The sequence below is a fragment of the Trematomus bernacchii genome, unplaced genomic scaffold (genome assembly GCF_902827165.1).
Source record: "Trematomus bernacchii unplaced genomic scaffold, fTreBer1.1, whole genome shotgun sequence".
NCBI lineage: Eukaryota > Metazoa > Chordata > Actinopteri > Perciformes > Nototheniidae > Trematomus > Trematomus bernacchii.
The window spans coordinates 4,594,915-4,618,033 of record NW_022987720.1 but is presented as its reverse complement, the minus strand read 5'-3'; the positions used below and the strand labels follow the sequence as shown (position 1 = coordinate 4,618,033).

The 23,119-nt window shown below is 39.2% G+C and overlaps 2 protein-coding genes across 3 annotated transcripts; both read right to left on the bottom strand.

Moving 5' to 3' along the window:
* Window positions 1-9,257: 9,257 nt before the first annotated feature.
* Window positions 9,258-15,352, bottom strand: LOC117492376 (arachidonate 15-lipoxygenase B-like). The gene is made up of 15 exons (XM_034142617.1): window positions 15,334-15,352; window positions 15,017-15,185; window positions 14,636-14,828; window positions 14,469-14,550; window positions 14,237-14,359; window positions 14,036-14,139; window positions 13,791-13,963; window positions 13,544-13,687; window positions 13,259-13,462; window positions 13,052-13,138; window positions 11,524-11,690; window positions 11,015-11,136; window positions 10,499-10,599; window positions 9,667-9,837; window positions 9,258-9,568 (listed from the first exon to the last, which is right to left on the bottom strand). Exons 2-15 carry the CDS (start codon window positions 15,161-15,163, stop codon window positions 9,389-9,391), a joined length of 1,998 nt encoding a protein of 665 aa, XP_033998508.1. The 5' UTR covers window positions 15,164-15,185; window positions 15,334-15,352; the 3' UTR covers window positions 9,258-9,388.
* An 814-nt stretch (window positions 15,353-16,166) lies between these two features.
* LOC117492375 (F-box only protein 30-like) lies at window positions 16,167-20,812 on the bottom strand. 2 transcript variants are annotated; one of them, XM_034142615.1, is made up of 3 exons: window positions 20,706-20,812; window positions 17,353-19,474; window positions 16,167-16,952 (listed from the first exon to the last, which is right to left on the bottom strand). In XM_034142615.1, the coding sequence occupies exons 2-3, from the start codon at window positions 19,423-19,425 to the stop codon at window positions 16,758-16,760; spliced, it is 2,268 nt and encodes a 755-aa protein (XP_033998506.1). In that variant the 5' UTR covers window positions 19,426-19,474; window positions 20,706-20,812; the 3' UTR covers window positions 16,167-16,757. The 2 variants fall into 2 exon arrangements, with proteins under 2 accessions (XP_033998506.1, XP_033998507.1); XM_034142616.1 differs by having other exon boundaries at window positions 17,353-19,469.
* Between the last annotated feature and the right edge of the window lie 2,307 nt (window positions 20,813-23,119).

Sequence of the window (23,119 nt, the reverse complement as noted above, 5' to 3'; positions counted from 1 at the left end):
ATCTCTTCACCAAACCGTTCAACTGCAAGTATTCTAAAACCAAATGGTTAAAATTGTAAAGACCAATGGCAAATATCTTCATTAAGTAAGTTTTCCTGATATAAGGGTTGAAGGAAAGTTGAGGCACAGGTGTTTAGTAACATGAGACTTTTACTCCATTGCTTTGTTACCCTTAGATTATGTTCAGCAACTTCCGATATCACCTTTAGTACAGTATAAGGCTACGGTTTTTATGGTCATCGAATACAATTATTAATCTAACAGACTTAACACTATCAAATTTGCTTTTTTTTTTAAGTCTGGTCAGAATGAGCAGAAGGTTAGCAGAAACTGTAGCAGCCTTTAGTGTGGCAAACAACTCAACACAAACAGTGCTGCATAAGAAACTTGTTTCACAAGCTGCATCTGTACAGCAAGTTTTTTTATTTTTTTATTTAACCAGATAAAAACATTGAGATAAAATCTCATTTTCAATGCTGACCTGGCCAAGAAGGCAGCAACGTTACACATAACACAAACATATAAAATACAGAGAACATAACTAAGAAAACAAAAGACGAAAAAGCAGTCACTACATTGTGCACATTAGGACAGTAAGAAAAGTACACTACTTGTTACTGCAAGAGCAGCTGGTGGTGAGTACTTCAGACAACTTCAATTTAAAGCATGCTATAGAGACAAGTGCCATCAGTTTTAGGCTTGATTGAAGGTCATTCCAAGACCAAGGACCATAATAAGAAAGACTCCTTTTTCCAGCCTCAGTCCGCACAGCAGGTACCTGGAACCGTATCCAGGCACTGGATCTGAGGTTGTAAGAGTCGCAAACTGGGGCAAATCTGAAACACATGTAGAGTGGAAGCTTACCTAAAATGGCTTTATACATTAATAAAAACCAGTGCTGCATCCTACGCATAGTAAGTGAGGACCATCCAGTTAGGCTATACAGTGTGCAATGATGAGTCCTATAGGGTGCATTTGATATATAACGCAGTGCAGCATGGTAAAGTGGGTCAAGTTTGGCCAAAACAGTGGGACAGGCAAATCTATAAATGGTATCACCGTAGTCCAGCTGGGACAGGAATAAGCCAGAGACCAACCTTTTACGGTATGAAATTGAAAAACAACATTTAAGTCTGAAAAGGAAGCCAAGAGTGAATTTCAATTTCTTTGTTAAAACTTCAATGTGGTGTTTAAAGTTCAGATTACTGTCCCACCAAAAGCCCAGATATTTGTAGGTATCAACAAACTCAACAGAAACGCCATCAAGGGTGTCAATGGAGAGGCAAGAGGACGCTGACTTGGGAGCAAAAAGCATTGCTTTGGTTTTCTTACTGTTCAATAGCAGTTTGGCATCAAGAAGTGCATGCTGCAGCGTGATCAAATCTGATTTTAAATTGGAAATGGCCATATCCAGAGGAGGAGCACATGAGTATACAATAGTGTCATCAGCATACATATGATAGGCAGAAAATTGCATCTGATTACAAATATTGTTTACATATAATAAAAATAGCAAGGGCCCCAAAATAGAGCCCTGTGGAACTCCCTTCTCCAAGGTGACAGGGTCAGAGACAGTACTACCCAACCTGACGCACTGAGTACGGTCGGTTAGATAACTCTGAAACCAGCAAATGGCATTGTGACCGAAACGAGACACCAACATAACATTAGACATAATGTGGTGATCTACAGTGTCAAATGCTTTGGCTAGGTCAATAAACAATGCAACACAAACTGATTTCTTATCCAAAGCAGCCTTAATATCGTCTAAGACTTTCAGACTGGCAGTCACAGTACTGTGCTTTGATCTGAATCCAGATTGCATAGGGTTAAGGATGTTGTGTGAATTTAAAAAAAGTTTTAGCTGAGTAGAAACAAGGGACTCAAGAATCTTTGATAACACAGAAAGATTTGAGATAGGACGATAGTTATTCAACTCCGTGGGATCACCAGCTTTCAAGAGGGGCAATACCAGAGCTTGCTTCCACACAGCTGGCAGTGTGTGAGTGGACAGGGAGAGATTAAAAATATCAGTTACTGGTTGTGCTATAATCTGAGCTGCAATTTTTAAAAAGAACGGGTCGAGGCCGTCAGGCCCGGCAGACTTTTTAGGATCAATTGAGTGCAAACCCTGTAAGACTTCAGAGACCGAGAAATAAGCGAAATCAAAAACAGGGGAGTTCATCTCTTGACTATGGCTGTGAGTACGACCATTTAGAGAGTCATGACTTTGCTCATCAAAAATGTGCAGTGGCGTTTTTATATGTACAAAAGTGGTGGGGCACAAAAAACTTAGATGTCTATATATAAGCTTCTGCAGTGACGTGCAGTGAGGTTCATGGCTGCTGAGGCACTGGCACTGACTCTTCAGGTTTACAAATATTATATTTTGACCTAAACCAAAATATAATATTATTTTCAAAAGCTTTTTTTGTCTGATGCTTCGATTAATTTTAAACAGACAGTTCAACAAAAGGATACCCAAAAAATGTAATTTTATCATTTAAATATTGAATTGTTCTCTCTTAGTAAGATCCCATTTTCAATAAAATGGCGGTCACCTTGACTTGAAGATGAAGTCCATTTGCCTATCCTTCTGGACAAACATTTCTATTACTTTTTTGTAAAAGTCCTCCTTATCTTCTTGTAGTTTCAAAAGTCTATCATAAATCTAATCCATAGATTTATGATAAAAAAATTATAAAAGTAGGGTAGACATGTGGATGTTATCCGGCTAATCAAAACGTGCATTTATCTAACAGGTACGTTTCCCACAGATCTTATTTCGAGCTATTTTCTAAAATCCTCTGGAGAAATCTCATTGCTTTTTTGTGCTTACTTCCTGGTTTTAGGACGCGCCACTGCAGCTCTCTCGTCTCCTCTTCAAGCACCACACTTTTCGCGGCACACGTACTTACAGCCAATCAGCTCTGAATGATTTGAGATGACGTATGGTAGGGATGGTAGCTCCGTGCCCCTCTGGTCATTATTTTTTTGCCACACACATTACATTACAAAATACTCTGAGCATGCGCAGTGTAGTTTTTACAGTCACCGTTCACTTCACAGCGAGAGGAAGGGGCATAATCAGGTTTTGTCCCACATGGCTCTAAACAGCTCAATAGGCACACACTGTGACTGTAGACACACTAATTAGAAGAACACAGACTAAAACAGCAATGTACAGACGAATAAGATGATTAAACATGATCTTAAATATATTTTATATATTTTTTTATTTATTTTTTTGCATTTTTGTAATCATTATTTGTAATACTTTCTGCTGACACTAGGTGGGGCTGTGCCCCACCTGCCCCTAATGACCAGTCGCCACTGAAAATGTGACCAGCCTTTTTGAAGTGAGCATTAAAGGCATTAGACATACCATCTGAATCTGAAATAAAAGAATCACTGACCTTCAGTTTTTGTGGGAAACAAGAAACCTTCTTATTCTGAAGTGATTTAATTGTTTTCCAGAATTTAGAATGGTCATTAAAACAATCAGTGGTTAAACTCAGATAGTAATCAGCTTTTTAATAAGGGTTCAGTGTAAACTAGTGAAATGTTGTCATGTTGTGTGCCTCGGGCTGCAGCTACCAGGATGCATGAGCAGGATGTATGCATGTTGACACGTAACTGTTGACTCAGCATTCTTGTTTTAGCTCACAGCAACAATATTTGGTAAAAATGTACTTAAAATACAGCTTTAATGCAACATCAGTCCGTCTATGCCTTCAAAAGACTCATCCTTGGAAAAAAGTATTGTCCCACTCTGCAGCTTCCCTGTCATTCAATGCCTCTTCAAGGTTTAGATACAGTTACGAAGAGCTGGTGCTTGTTTTATAATCTGAACCTTATTCTTTTACATTTGTTTTACACTTTAAAAATACCGAAGCGGGTGGATGGGACCATCTGTTTTTTTTTTATTAATTTATTGAAGATGAACATATTCAGGGTGTGCTTGCTAATATTTGTTGCTAGATTGTTTTGAATTTAATATGTTACCCTCTTTGAACAAACTTGCTGATCCCTTCCATTACTCTCAAACTAAATGCTTCCTGATAAATAACCTGACAGGATTTTGAAAACAGTATGGATGTTTAACTTAATCTTTGAATAGTCAGTCAGTACTGTTGATGCTACATCTATAACAAATCACAAGACTTCACCTCAAGAAACAGCAAGAACTTGCATATACAGTAGGTGCAGGGAACTAAAAATCAGACCGAGAGAGTAATGAATCGGCATTTCAGAGAGTTAAACAGAAATGTAAAAATAAAATAAATAAATTCCTCTTGTCATTTCACAGTACAGGTACTATGTAACAAAATTGTTCCTCTGCATTTGACCCATCCTAGTGTTAGGAGCAGTGTGCTGCCATGGACGGCGCCCGGGGAGCAGTGTAGGGAACAGTGCCTTGCTCAGGGACACCTCGGTAGCACTTGGTCTTGCCGGGACTCGAACTGGTGACCTTCCAGTTGACAAGCCAAGTCCCTATCGACTTCGCCACCACCGCCCGCAAATGTGTATTTTGTATCTAAATACTGAGTATCAACAGGGTAAATTACTGGGGGAAAAAACTCAAGTTTGAGGATAATAGTGTGAACAACACTACACCATCCAGTCTGGCTTTTTGACATTTCTAATTTTCTAAAACAAGATATTTAAGTTTTCAGGTTTGTTAGGATTTGAATGTTCTTTTGGGTGATGAGGTCACCCTCAATGTGTACTGGCTATCATATAAATGTTTAAGTTCTTCAAATGTGACTATGCCGTGCATAGTTAGACGTCAGTGTTTTGATCTCTGTACAACTGCTGTCCAACACTTCTTCTAAAGTCCCAATGTGTTGCTGCCATAATGACTGGTTTTGTGCATGTAGTGCTCCTTGCCCTCAAACCATTGAAAACCAGAAATACAACAAAAAGGTAGAAAATCAGGCTGGAGGAGCTTGCATCTTAGTAGTTCTTCTAGTTTAGTGATTGTTATCTCTCTTTTGATGATCCCACAGCTCAATTAAAGTATGTACAAAACATCAAAGAACATCAATATGTTTTGAGCCTTTAAATATAGTATGACTCTTCACTTTTCTTAATATTTAGACAATCCAAATACAGCAAATAAAGCAGTAGCTGAACACTTGGTGTATTATTATATAGTATTTAGCTTTGGGCTAAAGAATAGCTGATACTGGTACATTTTATTGTTGTCCTCAGCTTCATCCAGTCAATGGTGGCATACTATTATCCATCTGACAGTGAAGTGTCTGCAGATTCTGAGCTCCAGGAATGGATCAATGAGATATTTTATTATGGATTTCTGGGGAATGATGACTCGGGTATATATATTTGTTGTTATATGCTCCTTTCAAAATGTTTACATGTAAAAGCCTAAGGCCCTGCAGTAGTCCTTTTTTTGTTAGACACAGATTGTAGAATATCATGTAAATTGGCTTTAGACGCCAAGTCAACCCCCTCCCTTCACATTAAGTTTTAACTTGCCTTAAATGGATAAACTATCTTTCCAAAAGGCTTTATCTTGATTGGATGATATTTGCTGTAAAACAAATGTTAAGAAACTTAAACAAAGTATCACATTCTGAAATAGACAGTAAGTAGAATGATGAATGCATGTAAAAACAAAAGCTGGTTATTACATTTTGAGATTTTAAAAAATATACAAAAGTAGGATGAGATGCTCTGTGAGAAATGTGCAGTAGGCTTTTAACAAAACATTCTTGACAGGATTTCCTTCAAGCCTTCAGACTGTGGAGGAACTTATCCAGGTCGTCACTACAGTGGTCTTCACGTCATCAGCTTCACATTCTGCAGGGAACCGTGGACAGGTAAATATTACATTTTTAGTAGAATCTAGTTTTTTGGGGATTTGAATGTTCTTTTGGGTGATGAGCACGGCATAGTCACATTTGAAGAACTTAAACATTTATATGATAGCCAGTACAAATTGAGGGTGACCTCATCACCCAAAAGAACATTCAAATCCCCAAAAAACTAGATTCTACTAAAAATGTAATATTTACCTGTCCACGGTTCCCTGCAGAATGTGTAGCTGATGACGTGAAGACCACTGTAGTGACGACCTGGATAAGTTCCTCCACAGTCTGAAGGCTTGAAGGAAATCCTGTCAAGAATGTTTGGTTAAAAGCCTACTGCACATTTCTCACAGAGCATCTCATCCTACTTTTGTATATTTTTAAAAATCTCAAAATGTAATAACCAGCTTTTGTTTTTACATGCATTCATCATTCTACTTACTGTCTATTTCAGAATGTGATACTTTGTTTAAGTTCCTTAACATTTGTTTTACAGCAAATATCATCATCCAATCAAGATAAAGCCTTTTGGAAAGATAGTTTATCCATTTAAGGCAAGTTAAAACTTAATGTGAAGGGAGGGGGTTGACTTGGCGTCTAAAGCCAATTTACATGATATTCTACAATCTGTGTCTAACAAAAAAAGGACTACTGCAGGGCCTTAGGCTTTTACATGTAAACATTTTGAAAGGAGCATATAACAACAAATATATATACCCGAGTCATCATTCCCCAGAAATCCATAATAAAATATCTCATTGATCCATTCCTGGAGCTCAGAATCTGCAGACACTTCACTGTCAGATGGATAATAGTATGCCACCATTGACTGGATGAAGCTGAGGACAACAATAAAATGTACCAGTATCAGCTATTCTTTAGCCCAAAGCTAAATACTATATAATAATACACCAAGTGCTCAGCTACTGCTTTATTTGCTATATTTGGATTGTCTAAATATTAAGAAAAGTGAAGAGTCATACTATATTTAAAGGCGCAAAACATATTGATGTTCTTTGATGTTTTGTACATACTTTAATTGAGCTGTGGGATCATCAAAAGAGAGATAACAATCATTAAACTAGAAGAACTACTAAGATGCAAGCTCCTCCAGCCTGATTTTCTACCTTTTTGTTGTATTTCTGGTTTTCAATGGTTTGAGGGCAAGGAGCACTGCATGCACAAAACCAGTCATTATGGCACCAACACATTGGGACTTTAGAAGAAGTGTTGGACAAGCAGTTGTACAGAGATCAAAACACTGACGTCTAACTATAGGATGCACGGCTCAGTATTTAGATGGAGTACACATTTCTGTTTAACTCTCTGAAATGCCGATTCATTACTCTCTCGGTCTGATTTTTAGTTCCCTGCACCTATATGCAAGTTCTTGCTGTTTCTTGAGGTGAAGTCTTGTGATTTGTTGTAGATGTAGCATCAACAGTACTGACTGACTATTCAAAGATTAAAGGGGACCTATCATGCAAAATGCACTTTTGTACGTCTTTTATACATGAATATGTGTCCCCGGTGTTCCAGGGAACTCACCAAGTGTCAGAAAACACAACCCTCTCTATTTTCCTCCATACCCAAATCTCTAAAAAAGGGGCTGCAACGGATCTGATAAAAACTGATCCAGATTTGAACACTGTCCTGACGTCAGGACGGTGGCGCTACGGCTATTGGGACAACTCCACCAATCAGGAGGAGACAGCGACGGCCATTGCCGTTCGAAAGCGCTGGAGACGCTGTAGTACATATGCCAGGCCTGTAAGTCGCGCTGTAGTCTGCCACAAAAGCAGCGAAGAAGACTTGGTTACAGTACCATGGTTACCCTTCTGTTTATTCTCCGCTGTGGCTTTCTTTCTCCCTCCCCGAGGCAAGCGTTTGCTCCCGCTGCAATGCAATCCCTCCCCGTCGAGGCAAGCATTGTAATTCTCTCCGGTTAGTCCACCAGCAGATGACAAACACCCACCTCTCCGCCTCTTCCAAGGAACGAGGGGACCGTGCGGCAGAGTTTCAGTTTCAGTTTGTTTCGCCGGTCAAGATGTCCGTTAAAGTTTAAATCTTCCGGACAAAATTAGAAAAGTGCCGGTCAAAGGTCTTCTTTGTTATTTATTGAGCTTGAAAACAAATGAATAACGACTCTATATAATAAAACACGGAGATCTCTTTTTCTCCCCCTCTTCTGACAGCCCAGCAGCTGATCAGAGCACGTCTCCCCTCTCCTGCATGGGGGCGTGGTCAGGAGAATCAGACCCGTAGACAGCAAACAGCACATGGAGCGAAATGAGGCATGGCTAAAATGCATGATCTGTTTGGTATTTTGAAAACAGAAATGTATAAATATACCTTATATAGGTATGGCCCTACAATATATCATTTAAATATAGCATGATAGGTTTCCTTTAAGTTAAACATCCATACTGTTTTCAAAATCCTGTCAGGTTATTTATCAGGAAGCATTTAGTTTGAGAGTAATGGAAGGGATCAGCAAGTTTGTTCAAAGAGGGTAACATATTAAATTCAAAACAATCTAGCAACAAATATTAGCAAGCACACCCTGAATATGTTCATCTTCAATAAATTAGTCAAAAAAAAACTGATGGTCCCATCCACCCACTTTGGTATTTTTAAAGTGTAAAACAAATGTAAAAAAAAATAAGGTTCAGATTATAAAACAAGCACCAGCTCTTCGTAACTGTATCTAAACCTTGAAGAGGCATTGAATGACAGGGAAGCTGCAGAGTGGGACAATACTTTTTTCCAAGGATGAGTCTTTTGAAGGCATAGACGGACTGATGTTGCATTAAAGCTGTATTTTAAGTACATTTTTACCAAATATTGTTGCTGTGAGCTAAAACAAGAATGCTGAGACAACAGTTACGTGTCAACATGCATACATCCTGCTCATGCATCCTGGTAGCTGCAGCCCGAGGCACACAACATGACAACATTTCACTAGTTTACACTGAACTTGCTGCACAGATGCAGCTTGTGAAACGAGTTTGTTATGCAGCACTGTTTGTGTTGAGTTTTGTTTGCCACACTAAATGCTGCTACAGTTTCTGCTAACCTCCCTCTGCTCATTCTGACCGGACTTAAAAAAAAAAAAAAAAGCAAATTTGATAGTGTCAAGTCTTTGTTCGATTAATAATTGTATTTGATGACCATAAAAACCGTAGCCTTATACTGTACTAAAGGTGATATCGGAAGTTGCTGAACATAATCTAAGGGTAACAAAGCAATGGAGTAAAAGTCTCATTTTACTAAACACCTGTGCCTCAACTTTCCTTCAACCCTTACATCAGGAAAACCTACTTAATGAAGATATTTGCCATTGGTCTTTACAATTTTAACCATTTGGTTTTAGAATACTTGCAGTTGAACGGTTTGGTGAAGAGATGCAATCAACAAAAACAACAATATAAATATGTGAAACTTTACTTTCAAGATAAGATTACAGTATCAAGATGGCAGTACATTGGACAACAAAGCGACAGCAGGTTGTTTATTTGAGCCACAGTTTAAAGTATTTTCTTGGTCAAATACCAAGATTAAATTCCTGGACTGTTTTCAATTTCTTTTGGGTTCAAATAATTAAAAGGCAGCTCAAGCTTTAAGTTCCTCTTGGTAATAGCCACACTGAGGGAGGACAGCACTGCTTGAAAATCTTCGATCATCTGTAAGGCTGCAGGCTCAGCAAAGCGTTGCTCAGGATAAGTACCGAGGGGTTCCTGACGGGGACAAAATCAAAATGTTATGCAAGGGAATGGGAAATCTTTGAAAAGGTAGAGTTACTGGTTTTGTGATTAATGTAACGCAGGATACTCACAAAATCACTGAAATTCCCCCTGAACAGCCATGTAGATGACATTACAAGTATTGCGCTTGATTTTTTGGGCAGATATGCCAAGATGTCCTCCATGCTTGACTGTTCCTTTGTAGTTGGAGGAGCTTTGTTCAGGCTAAGTGGACCATTGGGAATCCAACCTAGATGGTCAAACTTAAAAAAAAAATCTTGAGGGTTAAAATAAAAGAAGGTATAGTTTGACATTAATAAATCTCATTTGTTCTCCTAATTTCTTTATGGTAGAGATGAATGTTGAATTACTTTAATCTCACCCATAATGTTACCAAGTAAGCTGTTACTGCTCACAACTGAGCCAGCTAGCTATCAATGTAAAATGTTGCAATTGTATGTGTACAAAACACAAGAGGTGTAACACTAAATCATTGAACTTTAGGTTATGGTTAGTGGTTGTCCTCTTACATACTTTAATGGAGCTGTGGGATCAGCAAAAGAGAGATAACAATCACTAAACTAGAAGAACTACTAAGATGCAAGCTCCTCCAGCCTGATTTTCTACCCTTGTTGTATCTCTGGTTTTCAATGGTTTGAGGGCAAGGAGCACTACATGCACAAAACCAGTCATTATGGCACCAACACATTGGGACTTTAGAAGAAGTGTTGGACAAGCAGTTGTAGAGATCAAAACACTGACGTCTAACTATAAGATGCACGGCATAGTCACATTTGAAGAACTTAAACATTTATATGATAGCCAGTACACATTGAGGGTGACCTCATCACCCACAAGAACATTCAAATCCCCAAAAAAACTAGATTCTACTCTACTACTTTTTTCTAAAAATGTAATATTTACCTGTCCACGGTTCCCTGCAGAATGTGAAGCTGATGACGTGAAGACCACTGTAGTGACGACCTGGATAAGTTCCTCCACAGTCTGAAGGCTTGAAGGAAATCCTATCAAGAATGTTTGGTTAAAAGCCTACTGCACATTTCTCACAGAGCATCTCATCCTACTTTTGTATATTTTTAAAAATCTCAAAATGTAATAACCAGCTTTTGTTTTTACATGCATTCATCATTCTACTTACTGTCTATTTCAGAATGTGATACTTTGTTTAAGTTTCTTAACATTTGTTTTACAGCAAATATCATCATCCAATCAAGATAAAGCCTTTTGGAAAGATAGATTATCCATTTAAGACAAGTTAAAACTTAATGTGAAGGGAGGGGGTTGACTTGGCGTCTAAAGCCAATTTACATGATATTCTACAATCTGCCCCTAACAAAAAAAGGACTACTGCAGGGCCTTAGGCTTTTACATACACATGTAAACATTTTGAAAGGAGCATACAACAACAAATATATATACCTGAGTCACCATTCCCCAGAAATCCATAATAAAATATCTCATTGATCCATTCCTGGAGCTCAGAATCTGCAGACACTTCACTGTCAGATGGATAATAGTATGCCACCATTGACTGGATGAAGCTGAGGACAAAATGTACCAGTATCATTACATTTAACTTAGCTGACGCTTTTATCCAAAGCGAATTCTCCCTGGAGTAACTAAGGACATAAGTGCCTTACTCAAGGGCACACTAGTGGTGGTATCCCTGGCGGGATTTGAACTTACAACCTTCCGATCTTCAGCCCACCTCACTATCCATTAGACCACCACTATCCCTATCAGGATGTGAATTGCATTTCCCCATATCTACGAGTGTGACATCTTGAGATTGTTGCTTCAATATCCAATTTAAAGTCCAGAATCTTAATACTTAGTTTTAATATGTGTCCCCCTATTTTGTCTAATGTGGCATATAATGGCATTAATCCTCAAACACCAGGGTTGACAGCTATCAAGCAGAAAGTCACCTGTTGATGATGCTCCACAGCCTCAGTGCATCATCTCTGAAATGAAAGTTGGGGATGGACTCCAGTCCTCTAGCTGCGATGTTTTCCGGCAGGCAGAGGGAGCTGTAGGTCGTTCTGGAGAGCCCCCTTCTCATTAGTTCTAGTTGTCCCTCTTTATCAAGTGAACTCTGAAACAACAAATACTGGCTACATTTCAAATGCACAAATTTCATTTTCCTCTACATAACATTTCTCACCGTTAAAACCCCAAACATATCTGTAGAGGCTAAGCCAACGTTTTAAGCCTCTGAGGATCCGCTATGTTGGCGTAATTGACGCACACAAAGTTTGCCAGGTGAATAAAAGTCTGATACAAAGTTTCCAGTTAAATACAGTCCATTGATTTCCTTTTGACTGGTGTCCATTTAATTTGCTTCATTTTCTCACAGAAAAGCCCCCACCTAGTGTCAGCAGAAAGTAATTCAAATAATAATTCCAAAGAAATGCAAAACACAATACATCTTAAAATATATTTTAAGATCATGTTTAATCATCCGATTTGTCTGTACATTGCTGTTTTAGTCTGTGTTCTTCTAATTAGTGTCTACAGTGTGCCTATTGAGCAACGTGGGTCAAGCCCCAATCTAGCCCCTCTCTCTCTGTCAAAGTGAATGGTTGCTGTAAAAACTACACTGCGCATGCTCAGAGTATTTTTCGATTCAATGTGTGCGGCAAAAGAATAAACACCATAGGGGCACTGTGCTGACATACCTACCAAACGTCATCTCATAATTCAGAGAGCCGATTGGCTGCAAGTACGTGTGCCGCGAAAATAGTAGTTGTTTGTGAAGAGGAGACGAGAGGAGCGTATAGCGATTCAAATCAGTCAAACGGAAAGAAAATGAATGAAGTTGACCATCTACTTCAGCTTTGGTAAGTTCATTTAAGTCATATCTTTTGTTGATCTTCTGTGTTTTGCCTATAGGCTATTGCTCTGCTGGATCGATTGATATTGTGACCTCGGTGATGTGTCTGTTTTCCTTATACCCCCCCCCCCCCCCCTCTCTCTATCGGAACCATGGATAGCCTACAGCCATTTGTTTACGCGTTTAAAAAAGCACCAGAAGCTTATACATACACAAACACATCCAAGTTGTTCGTGCCCCACCACTTTTGTACATATAAAAACGCCAATGAATGTTTGTATTCCCGTGTTTGTGTGAGTGTTCTCCATGTGGTCAAAAACTGTATGGCCTTCCGGCGGAACCTCTAACCACAAACATTGGTTCCTACCTTTATACCCACAGTGTTAATTGGCTCCTACAATATCTTTTTGACTAACTGCCGTGTTTTAATATTATGTATGTCTAGTTATTGCACACTGGGACAGGGTTGCACTCTGAATCTCGTTGTGTCTTTGTACAATTACAATAAAAGGCTTTAACTTTTTTTATTTGATCAAGATATTTAAACAGTTATAGAATTGACTATGTTGTTTAAATTGTTAATGTATGATTTCCATTTTTAAAAATATATTAAAAAGTCATACCTTTGAAAAAAATTGACCAGGGCCTAAAAGAGTCTCACGAGCAAGTATGTTTATAGGAATGGTAAATCGGTGATGGGGGGTCAGCAGCTGTAAGAAAGAAGACATAGGTGACAGTAATGAACCTACTGTAATATCATTGAGCTGATTCAAGTAAACACATCTCATATGGCCTGCAACACTGCACTCAAAAAAATAAATAGGGCTTACCTTGTGCAGGGGGTGATTCTTTGGGAGGTTGCGAAGTGTCGCCATTGTAAAAACTTCTGGCAGTAGATGAGTCCTCAGCAAATGACTGACTAATAAGTGATGGAGGGCATCTGCACTCCTTACAAACATTTTGGCCAGCATCCAGTCAGACTCCGAGTCGGTAGGCAGGAAAATTGGGTTCTCCTCTGAAGGTTGCTGACTGAGCTGAGGGTGGGGACAATTTTTTATTTTGTAGAAGGTATTCAAAAAAACAAAACTTAATTGAGATCACGAGATATGAGAAACCTGAATTGCAATGGGGAGTAGTTTCTTCTGTGGATTTAGGTACAGCAGGCAGAGAGCAGGAGTCACCACAGTGGGTTTACCATCAATAACTTTTGTGGAAAGACCTTCCATGATCTTGTAATCACCAAGGAATATATTGCCCTTCTGTAGGAAACAAATTATTATAAAACAGATAAGTGCCAAGTGAGGACAATGTTTAACACATCTAAAAAAAATGTATTTAAAATACACTGGAAATTCACTTTACCTTCATCTCTGCATTCAAAGAACTTCCTATGGCCAAAAAAGGTTGAACCATTTCCTCTGTTAAGGGGAAGTTGGATGGCAGCTTTGAGCAACGTTGAATTATGAAGGGGTTGATTCCATTGAGAAACTGGTATCCAAAAAAGTCGTCATCCTTCCAGTGCTCCGACACATACTCTGGGACATAAATTATGTATTAGTATAAAAAGGTGTTTAACAGAGCAGTGAAACACTTTACTGAGATCCTACCTGCCAATGGTGTCTTTTTAACCAATGAGGCCATCTTTAAGGCCTCAAAGCTTTCAAACTGCTGATTCAAATCTGTCAGACCTTTTAGTTCGAACTCAGCATATCTGGTTAAGAGAAAAAAAAAGAGAAATCACTTGTTATTGCACTGGATATTTGTTTTAGACACTTGGTCTTCAAAATAAGGTACGTCAGGGCACTTACATTTCTTTTTTTGAGTTTTGGAGTTCAAAGGCTCTTGAGAATGAAAACCTACTTTCTGCAGGAAGAGCATTCTTATCTTTGATATCCACCATGTATGGCAATCCTTCTGCATACGAAGCCCATCTGCAGAGTAAAACAGGAAATAAAGAGATACAAAAAGATATAAATCCCAATCAACAGTCATTGAGGTGCACCTTGGTACACTGCAAAATTAAGTTGATTGAAAACTCACTTGTAAATTATTTTTTGTTGAACCAATTCTTTTTTCCGTTGGTCTACTAGTTTAGGATGGAGATCTTCAAAAGCCTTTGTAGCTGTGTGTTTTCAAAGAAATACATGTACATTCTTAAATGTGCTTAAAATGTACATGACATAGCTTCTAACAATTACTTCACTAACCTCTTCCCCCTCTCAACAACACAAACTCCCCCTTGGAAAGCCAACGGTGACAGGGGAAAATCATTTCATCCCCCTCAGGTGTTGTCACCACTATTGTGGAGCAAAACCAATCCTTTTCCAAAGGATCTTTCTCCATTTTTAGGAAGAGAAGACATCCCAACGTAAAAAGTGTAGTCACAGCAAACGTTCCCACCTGGTGTTGTAAAGGAAGATGCATTCAGGATTCAATATGGGCATATATTAAGCTTCTACCAAACAGTTTCCACCCTTAACTTTTGTCCTGAATTCAAATGAAATGCTGGAACAACAACTCCTTCATAATGTTAAGAGAAAAAAAGATACTGTATGGACTATTACAATTCATTTAGTTTTACCAATTACCTTTCCATTTGTATCATCCAATCCCAAACTCGTCAACTGAGTGCGCTCCGATTGCCTTTCAGTACCGATCAGGGTAACATACAAGTTATCAAATGTGCCTGCATGCAGCATGCTTCCTGTGGTCACTTTCAGACTGTACTCTGCCATAATGCCTGGCTAGCTTCAACAACTGAAACACAATGGATAACAAACAACAATGATTACATGAAGTACATAGCTTTTCTCTACTCCAAAACGTTCAAATATGACCGCATCCAACATGCACAATCATGAGTGTTCTTGTTGAACTGATAAAGCCCCATAGAGAGGTAACCCACCTTTTCAGTTGAACCACCACACAGGTGTAGCAGGACTGTGATTGAGCTATTTGAAAGGAAATCACAGGTGTTGAGCATTCCCTAATCAAGAGTGTTGAGACCTCAGAGTTGTTTTCTATAAGGTCAGTCCATCAAAGAGGCCCAGAGTGAGAATCTGTCTTAAACACATTAAAACAGTAAGGAAGTTAAGTTGCTCTTATTATCACTATTTAGAATAAGTGCCATTCATAAATGTATCTTTAGGTAACTTTTAAGGTATCTTAATTCATTCAGAAGTGACCAGCAGAGGCCGCAGCTACACACATGCCATATCTTGGAAATGATTAATAAAAAGGATGGCCACACACCAAAACAACATAGAAAAGTTAACGGGTTAAGCTTTATTAAAATGTAATGTTCACATGTTTGTTTGATTCTTCATAATGTTCATAGTTTTGACCACATTTACATTGGTTTGAGGCTTTTTTCAGAATAATGGAAATATATTTTCAGAGAATCTGTGAGCCACGTAATAAGATTTGGCTGATTAACATGCAATTAACCAAAACTGTCTATGTTTGGGATGATAATATGGTATTGGTGTTTTATAGAAATTATATAAGAAGGAAAGATCTTATGTAACTAGCTGAGATCAGGTATTTCACCATGCAGTGTTGAAACTGGACGGCATGTCAGTTTGTAAGAAGAAATGTGGATGTGTTCAATGCTATGTCTTAATCATATTAAAGATTTCAGTTTGTTTTAAAATGGAAAATTGGATGTTAACATATAAAGCAAGACAATAACATTTTACATTTTCATTTTGTGAGTGATTTGAAGAATTCAACAAATACTTAGAAGGCTATAAAGACTTTATTAAATGGTAGTAAATCACATGCGTTGTCAGGCTGTCCTCACATTAATATCCATCTGTTTTGACTTATGTCCTGACACACCCTGGGTTGACACCCGCTATAGGGATCAGAAAGACTGAACATTTATGGTCACATCAACAAAGAAAGGATTAGCAAATCTTGTGTAAAGTGCTGGCAAAGTTTCTGTAACACAGAGATAATGCAACATAACCAACAATCTGCTTTTCCCCAATGGCTACTACTCAAAGGCAAACAGTTATACAGTATATCTTATAGAATCATATCAATCTGTTGTGCATATTTGTCTTCAAAAATATATATATTTTCATCTAACCAGAATAAAGTGGAACTTTCAGCACAAATCCATGCTAACTCTTTTTTTTCTCGTCATAGGGACACCCACAAACACAGACCTTCATTGTGAAAAGTATGGTGTGATTTATTTAAGGCTTCATCACAAGTGAATTACAGGTAGAGTTATTTGTTTTAATGACAGAAAATCTATTATTGCAACATCCACATATTCCCACAGTGACTCCCGTGCAGAAGCAAGAGGCGAGCCGCGTCGAGTCAGGAGTTAATGTGACGCAGGACGCGGCGCAGCGACTGTCCATCTCGTGCAGTGCACATGGCAGGAAGGGGAACGGGCTCCGTCTTGTGCTCTGCTGTGTTGAAGTGACACTTCTTGAGATGGTTCGACATGCTGGGGAGATCATTGAAACCCCATGATGACACCGGGCTGAAGGCAGTGCTGAATCTCCACACCTGCATAAATAAATAAAAAAGGATTACTGAATGAAGAGGTCAATGCATACTAATCATTTTGTGAAGCTGCATTCCCTTCTTTTGTTACAGCATCCACAATCTTATTCTATCTTACTGCTTACATTGATTTACAAAAATGTAAAATGTTATCCTAAACAAACATTATATATGTTAGGGGCACCCTCCAGAAAAATCTATCTATTTCAAACAGATTTGAAGTAATTATTCTTTAGTCTATGTTGGCTATGTATAATATTGTAGCATTTACTGTAGAGCTCCATCAGCTATTTGAAATGTTTCCTTTTGTAAAAGCACTTTTCTCAGATTTCAGATACAGATTAAAGGAAATATTAAAAATAACTGACATACAGTAACTTTATAATACAGGTTTTCTACTCACTCTATTTTTGATTTGCCATGATACAGTGCCAGGGTTACCAGGGCAACGTCTTCGCTCCCACTGCAGCTCCACTATGCCTCTTATCTGGAGGAGGCTGGCACACACCTCCCTCATAGTCCGTGACACCAGAGACAGCTGGCACAGGCTGAAACTGTCCAGGAACCCAGCTATATGCCACAATATCTCAATGGGAAGCCCACTAAGTTGGTCCGACTGGAAATCAACAGGAAGTTGAGCCCCTGGGCAAGGCTGAACCCCAAAGGACCTGAGGTGCCTGTCATGAACCACTTTGGCCCCCTGGGTGGATGGGTAAAACCTTCGCTGAGAGAATGTGCAGCCATAGTATGCCAGCGGGCAGCGGTGCTCCATCCAACCATTGAGACCAGCGTGAATGTCACCATGGACATTTATGAAATGGGAAGAAAACTGGTCCCTGCGCAATGACTGACCACAGACGAAAGGGAACATATGCTGGTAGCGAGGGTTAGGAGGGAGGTAGCGGTTATGTGGAACTGCCTCGACCTCCAGAGCCTCCAAGACAAGGCAGAGGCGGAGAGTGCGGAAAGGGCTGGGGTAGGAAAGCTGGGGGGCCGCATGGTCACAGGCAGATGCAGAAGCTATGTCCCCGACTCTAGTGTTGGTAACCAAGATGGCTGCAGGGAAAGTGAAAGTCTGTGTGCCAAAGTCAACACGGTAGCCATCAACATAGACTTTGTCAGAGATCCTTCTACACTCTCTGGACTCCTCTAAACAAAAGAACAGCGCTGCTGTGATCAGATCGATTTCTCCCAGACCCATGGGGTCTTCATCCTGCTCCAAATCTGAGGTATCTACTGCCTTGTCCTCCATTTTCGGTCGCAATCTATACAGTGACCTGTCTTTGAAGTAACCTTTCCGTCCATTAGGTAATGAACATTGGCCTTGGCCCCTAAAAAAATTGTAGTTGTGAAATTTACGATCATGCCCATGGTTTTCTAAAAGAGCTAGCCCCCTGTCTTCAAGCAACACATGACCAGCGCTCGGTGCCACTCCCTGTCTGACATGCACCGGAGATGCCATCTGAGGGGTGACGGGCTCCTCAGAAACCCCAGCGTTCATGTCATCTTGAACCTCAACAGGAAAGGCCTCCATTGCTCCCGACAGTGGTCCATTTGCAGGTTTTAAAATCTTTGGATCTGTTCCTTTGAGAGCCCCATTTCCTATCAAACAGCTAGAACAGACACTTTGCACCTCCATGTCTTTTTTATTTAAACCATCAGCGGCTACTGGTATTTTGATTTCTAGTTCATTCTTAGGGTCTCCATTGTCGCTCAATGTACTCATCGGAGTAGCAGCTCCACTGTTCACACACTCTGTGCTGCTGTCAACAGAGTTGGCATTGCTAACAAAGTCCAAAGCAGCAGCTAAGCTTCTTGCTGTCTCCACTGTGGCCTCGTAGAGTTTACCGAAGTGCTCCTCATTCAAGCCATTAATTCCACTGGCAATTCTCTCCTTTGCCAAAACTGACGGGGGAGGTTGTGGCTGGTGTGAGGATGATGAGTGTGAAGCTGTATCAATAACGGTGGAGGCCTCAGGGGCGGATGTAGGCGAAGATGAGCCCGTTTCCCTGTTTTCCTTACTAACAGGGAGACACGGCTCTCCTTCTGCAGTGGGTGACATGGCAATCACTTTGAGGGACTCGAGTAGTGTACGCTGGTCCTGAAGAGCAAGTGCCATGTCTAGCTGCTCCACCTCCTCCACTCCACGGCTCAGGCTTTCATAGGAAGTGTAGTCCAGGCAGCTAACGGGCCATCTGTTCCACTCCATAGTGCAGCACACCACTCCAGCTGGACACACATCGAGGTGAGCATACATTTGGTTACGCACCAGGTTGGCGGGGCAGCCATAGTCTCTGTTTAGGCAGGGGACCCTCATCAGTGGGCACATAAGGTGGTGCTCATCAACTTTGCAGGAGTGAAATACAGCCCCACACACTAAAGGACAGGTCATAATATCACAAGAAATGTCTGGTTGAGTTCTGAAGTTGCATCTCTGATTGAAGCAGGACATACAGTGAACATGATCTTCCTCCATCTTCAGACTCAAGGGGTGGAAGATTCTGAGTATGAGAAAATCCACTGTCCTGCCAAATAAGCAAAAAGAGCAAATATTGTCAGTATATAAGAGATGGGATAAGACAAAAAAACAGAGAGCACGGTTTCAATTTGTTGTGTCAGATCTTCTGTTGCATGATGACTTTGTGATAGTAGTGTTTTAAAACTTTTGTTGCACACATATAAGGTTTGGTGTAGTACCAGGGATTTTAGCCCACTTGTAAATGGCTGCTATATTTACTTCAGACCACCAGATGTCAGTCACAGTGCTTGCTGAGATCTGAGCCCAGAGCTTACAATATTAATTTGGAACAAATAGGAAGAAACATAAAAAAGAAATCTTAAGGTTTTGTCCAATCAAAACATTTATATCTGATATCTGATTGTGTACAGAGTGCTTGTGGGATTTCCTATCATTAGTATAAAAGGGAAACATAGTGTGAAAATAATGAATGATAAAGATAAGTATTACAGTGCAATTAATGCTGAATATCTCGAACAGACATAAAGGACGTTTATTGACCATTTATTTCATTACATCTAACATGGTTGCAATTGTATTTTGATAATTGTGCAGAAAGACTACTGAAAATGTAAACTTCTGCAACTGAGATGCACATCTAAGATGCTACTGCTGAAATAACACAGAAACTGTATTCTGTTTCCATAACCACTTTATCAACGATATATTAAGGGAATTTATATTCTGTCACTTTTACGAATCAGTCATCGGTCAGTTTACGAATGCAGCTTGCATGGACATTGCCAAAATACATCATCTAACGTTAAGTAGTCACTGAGCCATAAAAAGCATACATTTTTGTCATAACTAAATCCTGAATTGTTGCGAAATGTAGCATGCAACGATTCTGTTTAGTTGTAAAGGTTAAATCAGGTTAACTTAACTTAACAAGTAGCAAAAACAGAGCGCATATACAGATGGCAACCGAGGTAGCTTCCTACCAGGAAGACACAGTAAGTCGATTGTAACTAGCTTCACAGTTAGACCTTTAAGTTTACTTACCACAATCAGCACTGTACTAAAGGAACCGACGATGACAAGATAAGCTTTATAAACAGTTAACAATAGTTTTGTATGCCACCGTACCTGTTGTCAACATTTATTTCGCTGTTAAACCAACTTGTTTTGAAAACAATGGCAAGCTAGCTATCCTAGCCGGCTAATGTTGGCTAACAACAGCTCGGAAGTTCACAACAAGCTAACAGCGAGCTAATGTTAGCATGCGAATAGTTCCTCACCTTATCGTTGCGTTGGTAGAAAAATGTATGCTGAGATGTGTATTGTTGTTATATATAAATACTACTAGCTGCTGCTGTAGTTGTCTCTTTTCAAAAAATGCTAATAACAGCTAACTACATTCCTTGTCATCCAGCCCCTTTTTTTTCTGTTCAAAACTTTATTGACCAAGATGTTGAACCATTTACAGTATCATTAAAAGGCCTGATGGCTCATATCGACGATATCGACATTATAAAAGGTCGACAAAAAAGGTAAGAGAGAAAAAAGAACAGAATTGTATTGTATAGATATACACCGAACAGCTTTGTAATTAAAAAAAATACAAAAATGTTAAATCAGATTTGTATTATGAAGGTATGAGTTGTCAATAAAACGGTTTGCATGTGTCAATAAATTAAACCTATCCACCAATAAAATCTAATAATTCAGCTAAATGTTACACTGAAATGATCCTCTGCTTCCTATAACAATTGTATCTTCACCAATTAAAATGCTTTTAATTAAAATGAGTTATACAAATCTGAATTACATTTATTTGAGCTGTTCATTTCGACTTGGTCTACTTAATCCTGTTTAAAAAATATTCAACAAACACTGGATTAAATGTTTAATGATATACTTATTTATATAAATAAAACTCAAAAGTTGTATTAAATAAACTTCATTATTAAACGTCTTTCTTTCTTTATTGAAAAACAACCAACATGCAGTAACCAGTAACAACCAGAAGAGAGCAGTGTCCTCTTATTGTTGCTAAACGGCCTCCTGGCTGGTAGTGGTTGGACTTCTGCAGTTAACTGAGGGACATGCCACTTTTGGAGGTCGGGGTCACCTACAAAGCAGCCCCCCTGAAGCTGGGAGGGCTGACTCATGGACACATCAGCAGGACAGTGCTTAGTAATACTGAATACACTTGTCATGAGGTGTTGAAACAAACCCATGCAGTCAGTGGGACCATCACCATTTACATGATTTAAAAATAAAATTAAGACTGAATTCACAAAGAGTTGTCATACAACTCTTTATACATTAAGCTAATAAGCAGTTGCCGACATACATTTTACAACAATTTTAGCTGTATTAGATTAAACCTGACTAAATGTGGATTTTGCATTATGACAGCATTTGCAGACTGTTTTTAATGTGATATGTGCATATTTGATTTCCCACAAGACAAAGAATTGTGTTATTGACATGATTGTTTTACTGGTTCATATATAGTATGTTTGCTTCATTTAATAAATGGCCTTTTTAAAGTTGCCAGGCAACTACAGTATAAAACAATCTGATACCTGAATCCTAATGTTAAGGCCAGCATTGAAAGTATGATAACAGACAACTAAAAGGTCTTTGACTGATCGATACTAGCCTGCACCAGGAATACGGCAAGCAATCCATAGACTAAAATAGACTTCTACAAAATGTTGTTCAAAAACATTCTCTCCTGAACAATACTAGCCAACATAATCAAAAATTATATTACAGCTTAAGTCAACGCGCAATTGCGGTCAACCCACGCAGACAGCAGTCCTAGAATAAACCGAGTACCGCTGTCGCCCTTTGCCCTGAAGTGTGGCTGCAGTATCCAAGTAGTCTCTGCTTCCCAAACATGTCACTTTTATTCAGGTTCAATATCAGATGAGGCCTCCTGAAGCCCCGAGCACCAGCAGTGGCAGTGTCATTGCGACTCTTTTATACGTTTATTTGTGATTTATACCGCCTGGCATGAGTCACGACAGGACCCTACCAAGTGAACTGCATGCCCCCCCGGAGTGAGTCGTGTCTTTGCCTGGACTCATCCAGTCTTCATCACTGATGGGCTGATTAGTTTCAGAACTTCAATTTACAACTGGTACAGTGGGGGTAAACTCCTGCACTTGGGCAAGCAATCAGTGATATAGCCCACTCAAAATATATACTTAAAGTCATTTATTTTTCAATTAAATAGGTGTTTGTCTCATGTCTAAGTCTGTTTAGGCCTGCTTAAATGCCATCAATGACCTCCATTCAAACGCTAGATGGCGCAATGCAAACTGTAACTGACTGCTGTCCATGGTGCCGAAAACATCCATTGTGGAAGTCAGGTAAACTCAAATAGTGAACATATCATATATTTATTACGAGAGACAGGGGTGCATGTCGCCATGTCTGCGTGTTGTAAGTGTTTGACAGTTTAAAACCGTATGAACACCCAATACATACACTCAAGAGCTCAGCTGTCATATAATTAATTGGTGGCCAACGCCTGAGAGAGAGACCCGATATCTCTGTCCTTCTCAAAATACCAGAATTATAGATACATTCAATTATTAATTTAAGCAGCTATTTATGATGGGACAGCATTAACGGGATACAATCATGCTGTATAGCAGTTATGCAGCTAACCACATTTTTATAATAGTGCTGCTGAAGA

What these genes read in the sequence shown, in the direction of transcription:
- LOC117492376 (XM_034142617.1), bottom strand. Translation starts at nt 15,163, where the DNA reads ATGGCAGAGTACAGTCTGAAAGTGACCACAGGAAGCATGCTGCATGCA. An exon ending in TGGATGATACAAATGGAAAG is followed by an intron (nt 14,829 to 15,016) that starts GTAATTGGTAAA and finishes TTACAACACCAG; the next exon opens with GTGGGAACGTTTGCTGTGAC. An exon ending in GGGGGAATTTCAGTGATTTT is followed by an intron (nt 9,569 to 9,666) that starts GTGAGTATCCTG and finishes TGTCCCCGTCAG; the next exon opens with GAACCCCTCGGTACTTATCC.
- LOC117492375 (XM_034142615.1), bottom strand. Translation starts at nt 19,425, where the DNA reads ATGGAGGAAGATCATGTTCACTGTATGTCCTGCTTCAATCAGAGATGC. An exon ending in CATGGCAAATCAAAAATAGA is followed by an intron (nt 16,953 to 17,352) that starts GTGAGTAGAAAA and finishes TTATTTATGCAG; the next exon opens with GTGTGGAGATTCAGCACTGC.